The following is a 14,182-nucleotide window of genomic DNA, read 5'->3' on the forward strand; positions in this document are numbered from 1 at the left end:
CGATCTAAATAACAACAATTTATCAATACAGTCTGGAATATAGAATCTAGGCTACCATAATAGTGTGTAAACAGTTATTAGACTTTAGAAGCTTATAATATAAACAGTTCTCTATAATACATATAAAGGGTATTAAATACAGTTGTGATAGAGATTTTCCTGTATTATAGTCCAGGAAAAATTATAAAAATTCCAAATAAATTAAATGTATTCTAATACATGCATATAATATATAGAATGTAATACTGCGCTGCAGCAATAAGATTGGCTGCGATATTAAATTGCAAAAAGTGCAATTTTATATGGAATACAGAGGTGGCTCGCTTTCTGGTTACATTAAAATATTAATATATATTCGTGATGACAAACAAATTAATAAGGCTTAATCCAAACTCATTTAAATGTATTTTAATATACAGAGTTATATGTACAATTTTTTACATGTATTATGTTCCTGTATTGATTATTATTGTTTATTGCTGCTGTTATGTCCTTACGTCTTCCTGATTTTTTTTTAAATAAATTTCTTTTTAATTTTTTGTTTTTAAAGGAGTCACACAAGAAAAAGCCAAATTGCTTAGAACCCGGTCCAGTGAACAAAAATCCTTAGAGATACGGAGCACCTAACTTGTTGCCTCCTGTGTATGTGACATCAGTGGAGGAACCCCACTTTCAAGGGCGGGTTTTTCCCTCACACTTAAGCACTGCAACAATTGCCCTTCCTAGATTTTTTTCTACAGCTTAGTCCAACAACTACTGTTGGAATATTACACAATGCCGACTGAATTGGAAGAGGTGAGTTAAGGGCCCTTCTCTTCGAATATAGTTTCAATATGAATTGCCCTGAACGAGGGGAAATAAAGAAAAGAGACTTACTCCCTTTTCAGCTGGTTGAATTTCTTCACCATGGCAACTCTCAAATAAGACAAATTGGTACTACCCAGAAGCCGCATATAAAATCTATTCCCAGCATGGTAATGCGTGAATTATGTGTGATAACCAGCTCTAGCATGTGAAAACCTTTGTGGCTTCTCAACTTGTCAGCCAAACCTCTTTAAACGTCAGCAACTCTTGCCAGTGCGTGACCTGAAGCTGTTGGTTCGCGATTACACAGTTAGTTTTTCCAAATAAAGACCTAGTTGGCCAGAGTTTGTTTTACTGAAGCCCCCTTGCCATATAGCCAATTGCAAAAAATGCCTTGACAATACTCATTAATCTCTCAGCCGATAAGGAAGTGCTGGCTAATCTTGTCAATGATGAAGCTTTTATAGATACTCTCCTTGCAAAACTGATGGTGAGTTTCTAAACATACAGTTACTTACTCCCCCATAAAACAGACAAAAAAAGGAAAAAAGAGAGAGAGAAATTAGACCTAATACATGTGGAGCAGAATATCAACGAACCAAATGCAGACGATGTCTCGATGTTAATGGCCAATGTTGCGAAGTCTGACAAGATAAACATGCTCCTCAAATTGAAACGAAAAATTCCAGAGTCTGTGTCTAGCTCCGCTAACGCCATTGATCAATTAATGGATTGTTTTGTGAAAGGCGCAGAAGGTGCTCTTAACAAACACGCTACCTATGACTACCTATCTTATCTGTTTGCCGATATTTCGAAATCCGAAGAAGGCCGCGCCTATTTTACAACGAGGCAGGAATATGACAATGTTGTACCTGTTACAAAGCTCATCGTCTTTACCGAACACAGCAGCATGATTAGGAGAAAGGGAGTTGCATCAATTATCAAAAACGTTGCATTCGATATTCCTTCTCACCCTATGCTTTTCTCTGAAGCGGATGCGAACGTTCTCCCCTACATACTGTTGCCAATAGCTGGACCGGAGGAATTTGCCGAAGAAGAGTCAATGGATATGCTGCCGGACCTCCAGTTGCTCCCAGCAGACAAGAAGAGAGATAGTGATAACAGTATTATAGTAACGCACCTTGAAACATTGCTGTTGCTAACAACGACAAGAGAAGGGCGCGACAAAATGAGGGCCATCAAAGTCTATCCAATAATCCGAGAGTGTCACCTTCATGTTGATGATGAGGATGTTCGAGAGGCCTGTGACAGGTTGGTCCAGGTCCTGATGCGGGAGGAAGGTGAAGGGGTAGACTCATCACAAAGAAACAATGCCAATATTAATACTCAGCAAGAAGGTGAAGATGAAAAGGTTGTAGAGTTATTCTGAGCCAATAACTCTCCTTTTCTTTCTTTTGTTTTGGGTGTTTGCGGGGAACATGAAGAACATGCGTCGGAGCCATCCACTATTTCTTAGGAATTCACATTCACGACTGCGAGCTCTCTTTGGGATATTGACATGAAGGGCAGGACTTGTACGTGCAGTGGCTCCGAGTATTTTCAATTTGTATACTGGGTATGTTTAGTAAATAGTAAGTTTCAGGTAAAAGTGATTCTGAGGAGTTCTATCGCTGATGGGTGCCAGAACTACTCTAGTAAAGTTATTTTGCCGAGCATTGCTGATATTGGGAATGTAATATATTTGCATATATGGAGTAGTCCCTTTTGTGGCTACATGTGACATGCTTTGGATATGAAGAAGTAGAGAAAAAGTTCACTAGACAGTTATGTGGTTAAGTATTCCTTCGCTAGTTGCTCAAATTAATTTGGTTTACAGAGTACCTTCCCACGCATTTCGTGCAGGGAGTTTCCAGCCTCTTGCGGCGATGGCTGAGACAAGTTTTCTCTTATTCAATTTAATTGCTCACTCACTTGGATAATACCAATATAACGTAACTGGAAAACGAAAAGACAACTCTGTATTGCACATAAAATGGCACGATTTGCAGTCTTAATATCTCAGCAACAACATATCAATAGGACCAAGAATCCATAATCTGGACTGGTATTATTGTTCGTGAATAGTTATTAAACCTAGAAACATAACTCAAGTAGTTCCTTTTTATTACATAGGGACGGACTAATCATTGCCAAGCGTGGTATTAAATACAGATTGTGATGATCCTGTACACCTTGGTAAAATGGGTAGATTCTATCTGAGGTGGCGATCTAACGAAACATCAAACGTAGAGAAGGAAGGAAGAAAGAATTCTATCGTACAGGAAATGTGGGAAATCTCTACATTGTGGGATCAACAGTGAATAAAGCAGACTTGGTGCCTCAGGCAGGTTTCGACCTAGGTCCTGACACAGATGTGATAGGGATTTTCCTGTATTATAAACCAAAAAATTTTTCTAAAAATCTAAATAAAATACTTACGTACTTTAGTATACATATGCAATATATAGAACTTAATTCAGCGCTGCAGCTATAAAATCGGCTGAGATATTAAGACTGCTCACTCGCTTTGATGTCCCATTTGTGTTCCGGTTACATTTTTCAGAAGGCCCTTCAATTGCTATTAGAACACGAAGGCTGTCAAATTATATCCTTATCTTGCAGCGGTCCATTCCGTCAAGGGTTTACTAAGGGATCAATTACGGGTATAAAACATGTGAAGTCCTAAGAAGGTTTAAATATGCAGGTAATATATTTCTTGGTAAAGAAAGTAAAGAAACTGTGTACTGTAGATTAGTGCGGAGAATTATTCCAAACTCGAACAAGTGGCCAACTATAGAGTAACTAACTAAACGTAGTTGGTAAGCAAGTGATAAGAGCAAGCGAGCGATGCAACTTTTTGATGCTTTAATTTTATAACCACAAGAAGATATAAAGAATTCAGACTAGAAAATAATAACTATATGTATAGGTTATGTAATAGTGAATTTTAATTTGTAAAAATTTACATAACTTTTCTAATTTTAATAATTACAATAGCTCAAGTACAAAAAATTACAGTGTAATTTATATTATGCAGAGAAATATCCAACATAATTGGCTGTCTACTTAATATATATAAATAGAGCACTGTAATATCATGTCTTAAATTTAGTAGTCCCTAGCTGCTTTGTTGTGGAGATATTAGAACATCAAAAACTGTTATTTTCAGGCTTGTAATCAAGTCGATAGTGGCAATCGATGACAAGCCTGGTTATTTTACCTGGAATACCGAGATCCGTCACTCGCTTACTGATTACGTCTAGTTACTTAATCATGTGATATTACATAAGCAACGAGGAATGCTGAGCTGATCTGCAGGTGTACTCAACAGCATTGCCATTTTGCCATCCCATTTGTCTACCCTTTTCAGGTTCAGTTTGTTCGTATACGATACACTGGATACTCCATATCCTCTCTGAATAATCATCTCTTTAGTTAAGTTTTTCTCCCAAAGGAGCGTATAAGAGCCCAGGGGCTAGACTCCAATATACATCTTTGGGGATCTCTTAGACTACCTGCCTCCTGGGCATGATGGCCACCCCTACAAATGATTCAAACTCACGGACGCCAACGGGATCAAACGGTGCCCCGCTCATGAGAATTCGTCCTAGGGTCGCAGATCCTTTAGTACGACCGAGAAAAAAGCCTACAACTAAACCAGCTGTGTCTACATTATTAGGGAATGGCACAGCCTCGAAAGCTTTTGTGGCGCAATCAGTTGGCTTTAGCAATCAATCCTCTTCTCTCCAGGACAAAGGTAAACATGCATTCTCAGCGAACGACTTTTCGGCGAATGGATTTAGTGGCCCTTTATTATCGGACAATTACGTGGATTACCCTCTCGTGACAACGAAGCGAGCGTTGAGAGAGGGCTTAAAGCACCATATTGCTAGATTTTCATCAAAGAAAATGGTTGATCCTCGCGACGAATCTCAGTTTACTCGGCCTGTCCGTCTCCAACGTCGGGATCCGCGCGCCCGGTCACATGGGATGGGTTCAGAAAAAGGCCAGGATATCCAGAAAGAGGCATCTGAATCTAGCAACCATCTGGAAGATGCTGAACGTGAAGAATTAGAGACTAGAAAGGCGGCCCGTGAGAAGGAGCGTGCGGAGAATTTGGCTCAAATAGCTCCGTCTATTGGGTCGGCGCCGAAGAGATCCAATGCACCCAAACAAAAAACACAACAGGTCTCAAAAACTGACATGACGCCAGAAGAGATAGCCAGAACTCGAATAAAATATGAAGAAGCTTTGCCGTGGCACCTGGAGGATTTTGATAATAGAAATATTTGGGTCGGTAATTATGAGGCTGCTCTGTCTGAAACGCATGCGATATTCGTACTCGAGAATACAGGAAAGATGAGAATGATTCCAGTGGAGAAATGGTATAGGTTCAATGCAAAAAATCAATTCAAGACCCTGACCATAGAAGAGGCAGAGAAGTTTATGGCGAAGAAGGTGAAAGACCCTAGGTGGTTTATGGAAAAGCAGCAAGAGCTAGCTCAGCGAAAAGAGCTTGAACAGTATGCCAAACAACGGAAAGTATATGCCGGCAAACAGGCTACCCCTGGTGGTGAAAGCCTTGAAGCTGGTGAAATGGATTTCGAGGAAGATCGATTTGCGGATGACGAGGAGCATGATGATTTATTTAACGAGGATGAGGAAACGAAGGCTGCTGAAAAAAGAATTAAGCAAGATCAATTGAAGGCCAATGTGTTTGACCTCAAAGAGGAAAAAGAGTATGAGGATGAGGAGTTGAGAGAGAAGAAGGAAAGAGAGGCGCGTCGAGTGCTAGGGAAAAAAGTAAGGAAAGCGCTTCAGAAGAGGGAAAAGAATTACGACTATAGCAGTGGGTCTGATGTCAATCCATATTCCGATGAGGAGGAGGTAGATTTTCACTTTCACATGCTGAGACATTTTACTAATATCTGCTTTGCAGAGCTCCGACGATAGTGACGCCGAACGACTGAAGGAGGAAGAGCGAAAGGTTGAAGAAGAGCGGAGCAAGAAAGATTCAGCAGTGTCTTCCAAGGGTAGCAATACCCCGTCAGGTCGTCCAAAGCATACTGATCCCTCCAAGAAAGGCACAGCTACTGCTCAACAGAAGCGTCTTGGGTCACCTAATGTATCTGATGCAAGTGGGACGGATAGTTCTCGTAAAAAGGGAAAGAGCAAGCACACATCTTCTCACCCTACACCTCAGCCAATTTCTCACCCCATGTCTCCAATTGCATCATCCGTTCCAGTGAGTCTTTGACCATAGCAATCCTTTCACCAAAGTTTGTCATCTGATCTCTCTTCCCCGTCCATAGATTGGAAAGAAACGTGTTCGAAATGGACCAGCTGGCGGCGCGGGATCTGCGAGTGACGTTGACCCTGGTGCAGGCTCAGGCGGGGAGATGAGTGAGAGGGGGAAGACTAAAAAATTGAAGCTTAGTCCTTTAGCCTCTCAAGGTGGAACACCACAAGGATCGCGAGCAGGAAGCCCTACACCTTTAGCTGGCAGGAGTTTCTCTGGGAGTCGGGCCAGCAGCCCAGAGCCATTCAAAGGTAAGCTTAACTGGTCTGGCGTTGGTGCTACTAGTGGAATAGTACTTTGAACTGACTATGTACACAGGCCAAACCCGTGTTCCCACCCCGGGGCCTTCCAGTGACCAAACTTTCCCAACACCTGCAGAGATTCATGCCGCCATTCCACAGTCTGGCATTCTTAGCAGCGACTTGCTGAAGATATTCCGTCCTCGCATCGGAGATTCCAAAGAGAACCATAGGAGGTTTATAGCGATCGTTAAAGACGTTGGTGTTTATGGGAAGGAAGATCGACTCCTACGGCCTGGGACTCTGAAGGAGAGAAATGAATGAAGGGCAAAAAAAAGCACATGTTGATCTTAAAGTGGAAGCGTTTAATTTACTTGTTTGCGACTGGTTGTTATTCTAACTCTTACCTGATTAGGTACAGGTGCCCTGAGGTATAATATTAACACAGGAGAATCAATTTAATTGAAATTAACAACTTCTAAATGCGTGGCGCTAAGATGAAGCATCTAAAAAAGCGAGAAGGGGTAGAAAGAGCTCGATAGAGAAATGGAAACCAAAAATTGTATGGGTAGAATCTGATTTTGATGCAAAACCACTTGGTTTCTCCTTTCATTCAAACTTCTCCCAGTTTGCCAATATATGAGCAATACGAGGTGAGTTTGTAAGCCTATACACATCCTCAAAGTATTCCTTTGTGATCTCAAATGGCCGTGCAGTGACGTTTGGAATATACTTCCCAATCAGCTTGCTAGGGTCAATGGTAGTCTTGTTAATCTTCTTTAACAAGAATGATCGGAAAGGCTTTACACCAGAACGGAGGAAAGTGCTATGGAAAGGAACATCAATCCCTTTAAGAGGAATGGTTGCAAAGCCCCGTTCAAGTGAAATTGGTGTAGTTTTGGACTCTGTTTGCTTGACACATTCATGGATAATTTTGACCAGGTGGGCTTTGACGTCGTCCAGTGACATGCTCTGCATAAGAGCAGGGATATCAATATTTTGAGCCTTCAAATAATTAAGCAGATTTGTAAGACAGTCAAGTGCACGCAACTATAAGGAAAATTAGAACATGGCTTCTTTCTTGATAGAAAAAGACTTACATCACCAGCAGCGACATACTGCATGTTTGCAACATTGTAATTGACGATTTCCAATAACCAACCTGTTTGTTCAGAGATATTCTCGACCACATACTGTAGAGCCTGCTCATTGAAGCTTTTTGAAATGCGGCTTGGATTGACAGCGCACATAGAGTAGTTGGAGCGACCTTGCTCATCTCTTTCTACAGCAACTTGCATAGTCAAGCCACGATAGAAAACCACAGAGACCAAGCTTTCTATAGGCATGACATCAGCCAATGCAGCGAGCGCCGAATATTCACCAAGTGAGTGGCCCGCAAAACTGCTATCTCTCTGGACAAGACCCTTGGCGCGCATATCTTCAAAACTAGCCTTCTCCATCAGAGTAAGAGCTGGTTGCGTGAACTGAGTTGCAGATAGAAGCCCTGATGGAGACCGATAGGTGTAAGATGACGTGGTTTCATCAACCTCTTTGAATATCTTCTCAGATTTGATTGATCCATCTGCATTCACAGTCTCGAATGTCATAGACATATAATTTTGGCGAATAGCCTTACCACGTGGGCCACCAAAATGGACAGTAAGCTCTTTGGGGTTGTTTTTCACAATGTCGATGATAGAGAGGCCATAATTCTCGATGAAATGGCGGTCTGCCCGATCCCAAACTTCTCGAGCAACAGGACTGCTGCTGTAAAGCTCCATTCCCATGCCTTGCTCCTGCGAACCTTGCCCTGTGAACACATAGGAAGTAGCCGGCTGTTCCACTTCAGCTTCACCCAGAAGCACTTTGTCTTCTGTCTCTCTGTTGTTCGCCTCCACCTTTATGATTTTACGACCGGCAATCATACCAACATGTTGCAATTTGACGTTTATCATATCGTTTGGTAAAACCATACCGACCAGGGATACATGGAAGCCACGCACTCGCCCAATGTTATTTTCAGCTGCCCAGGTCTCAACATAGCTACGCACAGCGGCACTGGTGTACATGCCATGAGTAATGGTACCCGGTAGGTTGGCATAGCTGGAAAAGACCCTGGAAACATGTATAGGGTTGTAATCACCGGATACGCGAGCGTACGTCTCGTTGGACGTGGGAGCCCGAAGAACCAACGGGGTCTTTCCACTGAGGGGAATAGGGTTTTCAAAATAGACAGGCTGTTCGATAGAGTTTCCGTTCCTTTGTAGGTAGTCAACAACAGGGTTACCATGGGAAGCGCCAGCCTCGTAGTCAACTGATGCGACCTGTATAATCTCTTTAGTGGGGAGTTCAAGAAGAACCTGGCCAACTGTTTGAACATGGCTGAAGACGGACTGATTCTTGAACTTGATCAAACTTTGAAGACGAAAGGTTAAAGTCTGGCCAAGAAGCTCCATGTCAGGTTCATCCATACGGAACCACTCTTTTGACCGAAGGACAGCCACATCTCTGCTAGAAGCGAGGTGCAGTTGCATCGGAACCTCATCCTTGCGTTGAAAAGTGTTCTCAAAATCCAGGTAGGTACCTCGATACAGAAACTGGCTTGTGACCTGCATGATTGGCTTGCCATCTCTTTGAATAGTACCGCAAACTTCGACCATCTTCCCAGAGTTTTGATTGATCACAGAATTTATCTGGGCGGTGGTGTCCAAGACATCACCAACCTTAAGGGGCTGGGCGCCGGGAATCATCCTGAATCCGTTGGACAGATGCACAAGCTTCAATAAATCGCCATCTATTGTGCGAGGGAAAATGGGCTGAATGATCGCTTTCCAGCCTGCAACAATAGCAAAGTCCATTGGAGCAAAAACCTCTTTCCCAGGGCGGTCAACAAAAGCCTCACCAGTATTACCAACAGCGTGCACAAAGTCAGCAACAGCTTGTGATGTAATGGTTTCACGGCCACCGTAAAAAGTTGCTGTTGTCGAGGTATCAAACGGAACATTCTTGTTACCGAACCATACACGGTGGTAGAATTCCTTTATCCGATCATTGCGGTCTTCCATGACTTCTCTAATTGGTGCGTATCCCGCCTCGGGGTGATAAGTAAATAAGAAACTCAAAGGAACAACACCCTGTTCAGCTGTTCTTCCCTCAAACAAGGTAAGGCTGATCTGCTTGCTTTCGTTCAATTTCACTTCCACTGTTTTGACCAGCTTCCCAGATTGATAAGGCTCCCTCACAACAATGGAGGTCTTCGAAGGGTCATTGGGATGAGCTATTTCCACATACATACCAGAGATTGGTGCCACGATTCTTCTCATTGGATTGGTCTGAAAGCGATGTCCTTGAACGAAGACGTCTGTCAAGAAGATGGCATGCCTCCAGGAGTAGGATGTGCCAGCAAGAAGACATAGCCAGCGCTCAAGGCTAGGCAGGTCTGCAGAAGGGGAGGTAGACAACCTATAGGTGACCTTGTGTGTGTCTGTGGAAATTGTAAGGCCGTCAATTTCCGGCTCGTCAGCAGTCTCGTTGACATGCCCTCCAAAGTATTCAACTTGGGGTATTTTTGTCTCGTCACCAGCATAAATATCTTTGATCAAACTCTTGATGTGTCCCTGGTGAATGTTATCCAGGATATCTCTGACGGGTTCGTCAATAACATTGGAAAATTTGGCAGCCATTGGCCCTTGCAAAATGCAAGTTCTCCCGACATCCTGGCCTACGACAGCCTCTAAATCCTCGCTTTGCCATAGAGAGTCCTTCTTGAACCAATATTCAAAGTTATCATCCAGCGCCGGAACAAAAGGCACTGGCTTTTGCCCACGTCTTTGGCATAGTAGGAGAAAGTGTTGAGCATCTTGAGCATTAATCAGCTGGGTAGCTGCTTCAGGGTATGTGGCCAAGATGTTGTCGATGGCTGGATAGGGGGTATTAAGCTCTGAATAATTCTGGAGCAGAGAAGGCTGGCCCTCGGAAACAGTAAACCGCTCCTCAACCCGTCGAATAAAGTCACCGGTCAGCCTCTTTAGCGAATCATCAATCCATCGTGATTCATGCTTGACATACATTAGATCCACCATGCGGTGAACAACCTCTGTGTATGTCATGTCTTCCAGGTCAACTGTCTCCCCAGCAGCATTGCGGCCGAACCAGACTTTTTGAAAATCATCATTCAGCTTTTGGATAATGTAGTTCCGTTGCTTCCTTAGTTCAGGGACACGCTTTGATCTGTCAAGTTTGAAAACCTTTTGATCCATTTCATGCCAGAACATGACACCTCTGGTAGCGAGCTTGTGGATTGGCTCTCCCATTTCTGAGAGGACCGTGACAACACCACCTGCTTGTCCGCTATATGTTTTCTCCCAATCTTGATCATTCAAGCCAGGAGCATCTGCAATTGCCTTCTTCGCATTTTTCGAAGTATGTGCTTCTTTTGCAATCATCATGCGGCTACCGAATAAGCAACCGTCAAAAGGCATGGGGGGATACCCAAATTTGGACGACCAAGTTCCCGAAAGATATGGGTACGTATCTTCGGAGCCGCCAAAGCCACTGCCAGCAACAAGAACAATGTTTTCGCAACGTCTAATACGGCTATACATTTGCAAAATGGGCTGATGAAAGTCTTCAAATGAATGGTGACCACCACCACGGCCTCCAGTCCATTGTAGAATAATTGGAAATTTAGGGTTTGCCTTCGCGATATTGATAACCTGCTGGATTGCGTCAACTGAGCCTGGCTTGAATGCTATATGTTTGATGCCGAGAGTTTCGATATATTCGTTGGCAACTTCAATAGATGGTACTCCGGCACCAATCGTAAGACCTTCAATTGGCACACCATCGGCCCGTAATTTTCCAATTAATGGGATCTGCCATGCCATGGCACGAGGATTAACGTAAATTAAGTTGACAGTGATACCTCGGCCAGGTGGAATGGCCTTTTCTATCTTGGTAATTGCATCAGTCAACGTCTTGGCACTATAATAACCACCACCCGCGAGTTCAACGTGGTAACCTCCATTCATAGTTGCGGCCACGAAATCCCATGGAACGGTAGTTGGGGTCATCCCAGCAACCATTATGGGAGGAATTCCTAGGATACGGCTCATCTTAGTGTCGACGAAAATCTCGCTAGTCATGTTTTTCACCAGGCGAGGTCCATACTCCTTAACCCAATCTATGGCGAACTTGACGGAGTGTTCGTCACGATCAAACAGTTCTGGCTTATAGCCAACTTCTGAATTGGTACCGTCCATGGCTCCAGCAAGTACAACACGGACACCTGTACCATCCTTGTTACGGTTCGTGAGCACTCCAAGACCAGAGATCCCGCCCGGTCCAAAATCAATGATGTGGGAGGCTCCTGGAAATACAGTTGCCTGCTCCCAGTTCACCGCATCATGTGTTATCATGCGAACCAGCTCGGGAACTATATTTGCATCACCAAGCTTCTTCAGATCATTCCCATTCTTGGTACCATAGACAGGGATATTTAGTGATTTGGCTAAGATCTCCACATCTTCTAGATCTTCTAGAATGCGATCGTATGCTGAAATGAGATACTGGCTGTGGAATGGGGCCGTGATTGGAAGGAATCGGTTGACGAATCGGACCTTCCGTTGTGTGAAAGGAACACGGTTTTGGTCCAATCCAGTAGGGGCTTTAACTTTTCGTAGACGCAAATTAAGACCGTAGAGAGAGAGTGGTGGCCCAGTGACCACAAAATTACGAGCACTATTGACCAAAGAAATAGAGATATGGCGGTCCTCCGGGAGATGCTGATTTGTGGTATCGATATGCTCTTGAACAGCAGATCTTGGAAGGTCACGAATTGAAAGCATGGGAGTAGGGGTGCCTTCTCCATTCTCGATGGAATCTTGCAACACGGAGGGAGCGATGGATGTGCGAGGATACGCTTGTTGACTGCGAAGGCCGATCCAAAATAGCATTGTCAATACGATTTTAGCGGCCTTCTCAAAACTTTCCCATGTGTTTGTGGATGCAATAGCAGCAGCGGTAACAATTCCCTGCGAGTGACCTGTTGTTCCACTAAATCTTTCCAGAATTTCACCGGGCTCTCTGCCAAGGACCTTGCAAGTGACCATAAAATGTGCCAGCTGAACCAGACCAATCAATGGCAGACTCACAGGAGCCGATACGAGATAGTCTGTGTCAGGCTGGGAATCGCGATCTTGGAGCCATTGAATAATGTCGAGGCCTTTGGGATAAAGCTTGTTGGCTTCGGGTTCACGGGATAGAGATTGCAACAACTCCGCTGAAGAGGAGATCAAGTCATCAACGAAGGACGAATAGGTGGTATTGATTTCCCTCAATTCATCGAAATACTCCTCGATATTGCCCTGCCCTCCAAAGACGGTGTAAATGCTTGCCTTCTCATCCGAGGCAGCTCGAAACAACGCCGAGTCATACGGCTTGGTGGGACGCCCAGCGGCTGCTCTACCTGCATAGTATGCCTGTACAACTGAAATTTTCTTCGCTATTATCCCAGGGAGTCCTGCGACAACTGCGTGAACGTCATTTCCACGCATAAATGCCCGTTCAAACTCATTAAGAGCAAGCTTCAGAACCTCTAGATACGTCCCATGTGCACTATCCTCACCCTCCTCAACCTCATTCGCAACGTGTCCAATATACCTGGCCACAAGTTCTGCTACTGAGGAAGGTTCATCGTCTTGAGCAAGCTCATCTGTCGGCTGCGGTAGTGAAGCTGTGAAGGTATCTTTCAATTGCGAGGCATGAAAATGGAGTGAGGTTGGCACTAGAAAAGAGAATTCAAGTGAACCATGAGTCAATATCAGCGGTCGCAGCGATTGTGATGAACGTGGAGTATTTATGCCCGTCTGAGGGCCTGTTGATGTTCCGTACATCTTCTCGTGGTCTCGTATCTGTGTGCACTTTCAATTGTATCTTAGTTAGCTCCTCACTTTATTAAAGTTGAAGAATCATAGCAAAGCATATTTTGAGGGAGTATTAATAATGTACCTATTGTTGAAAGGATGGTTTTCTTTAACCACCTTTTTAACCAGACGCAAATTGTAAGCTGGCCCACCCCTCGACCAGGTAAGTCAAAAAATAAATAATAAAAAAAAGAAAGAAATAAAGGATATTAAAGCAAATAGATTACAGAAGTATGCAAGAAACAAGAACAGTTATGAAGTAAGGTGTGTGGAGGGACAAAGACCTATGAATGGCAAAAAAGGGAAAAAAAAAAAAAGAGCACAGTAAGTAGTATGCATAACTCACAACCATACACTGTTGAACTGATCGGCGGACAAGAGAACCGACAGTTTTGGGCTGGTTGAACAAGAACTGTCTACATTAGGTATAGTGTTTTTGGAGTCACCCCAAAGGTCTAAAATGGTTGGGCTGGATTTAGAGTATTGTGACAATACCTGTCGTTTAAGTGTATCAGATCTGTATCAAAGCTAACCCAAGTACCATCTACCTAAATTAGGTAGTAGGACCTAATTAAGTGAAAGGGCTGGTTAAGTACTGTCTGTGGTGTAGAAATATAACAGCAGTATATAACTAACTATTTATTTACTTTTTTTTTAAGTATTAAAAATCTACATATAGTATTTAAACCTTTACAGAGTCATTAATTACTTCCTTGCACTTAAGTCTCAAGCTTTATTACTGTGCTAACTAGCTGGGTTGCTTAAAGACGTGAGGTGAAGTTGGTCTGCTAGGTAGGAACCAAGCCTGTACCCAAGTAGCTCTCCCTTCCGCCCCAACAACACCCACCAAAAGTTCAGCAAGAATCTGTTCTATCTCTTATCTCTTCTTTCATTTGGCGTTCCCTACCTTCTTTTGC

The 14,182-nt window shown here is 43.3% G+C and overlaps 3 protein-coding genes across 3 annotated transcripts; 2 read left to right on the forward strand and 1 right to left on the reverse strand.

Moving 5' to 3' along the window:
• Positions 1-1,423: 1,423 nt before the first annotated feature.
• Positions 1,424-2,194, forward strand: ATNIH1004_005132 (protein HGH1; the record flags this gene model as incomplete). Its single annotated transcript, XM_033569792.1, has 1 exon — positions 1,424-2,194. The coding sequence occupies one exon, from the start codon at positions 1,424-1,426 to the stop codon at positions 2,192-2,194; it is 771 nt and encodes a 256-aa protein (XP_033428598.1).
• A 2,519-nt stretch (positions 2,195-4,713) lies between these two features.
• Positions 4,714-6,666, forward strand: ATNIH1004_005133 (transcription factor IIF subunit TFG1; the record flags this gene model as incomplete). Its single annotated transcript, XM_033569793.1, has 4 exons — positions 4,714-5,691; positions 5,744-6,049; positions 6,117-6,354; positions 6,422-6,666. 4 exons carry the CDS (start codon positions 4,714-4,716, stop codon positions 6,664-6,666), a joined length of 1,767 nt encoding a protein of 588 aa, XP_033428599.1.
• A 285-nt stretch (positions 6,667-6,951) lies between these two features.
• FAS1 (tetrafunctional fatty acid synthase subunit FAS1) lies at positions 6,952-13,235 on the reverse strand (the record flags this gene model as incomplete). Its single annotated transcript, XM_033569794.1, has 2 exons — positions 6,952-7,392; positions 7,443-13,235. The coding sequence occupies 2 exons, from the start codon at positions 13,233-13,235 to the stop codon at positions 6,952-6,954; spliced, it is 6,234 nt and encodes a 2,077-aa protein (XP_033428600.1).
• Positions 13,236-14,182: the final 947 nt, after the last annotated feature.

The sequence above is a fragment of the Aspergillus tanneri genome (genome assembly GCF_003426965.1).
Source record: "Aspergillus tanneri strain NIH1004 chromosome Unknown AapTan_3_pilon_pilon_pilon, whole genome shotgun sequence".
Taxonomy (NCBI): domain Eukaryota; kingdom Fungi; phylum Ascomycota; class Eurotiomycetes; order Eurotiales; family Aspergillaceae; genus Aspergillus; species Aspergillus tanneri.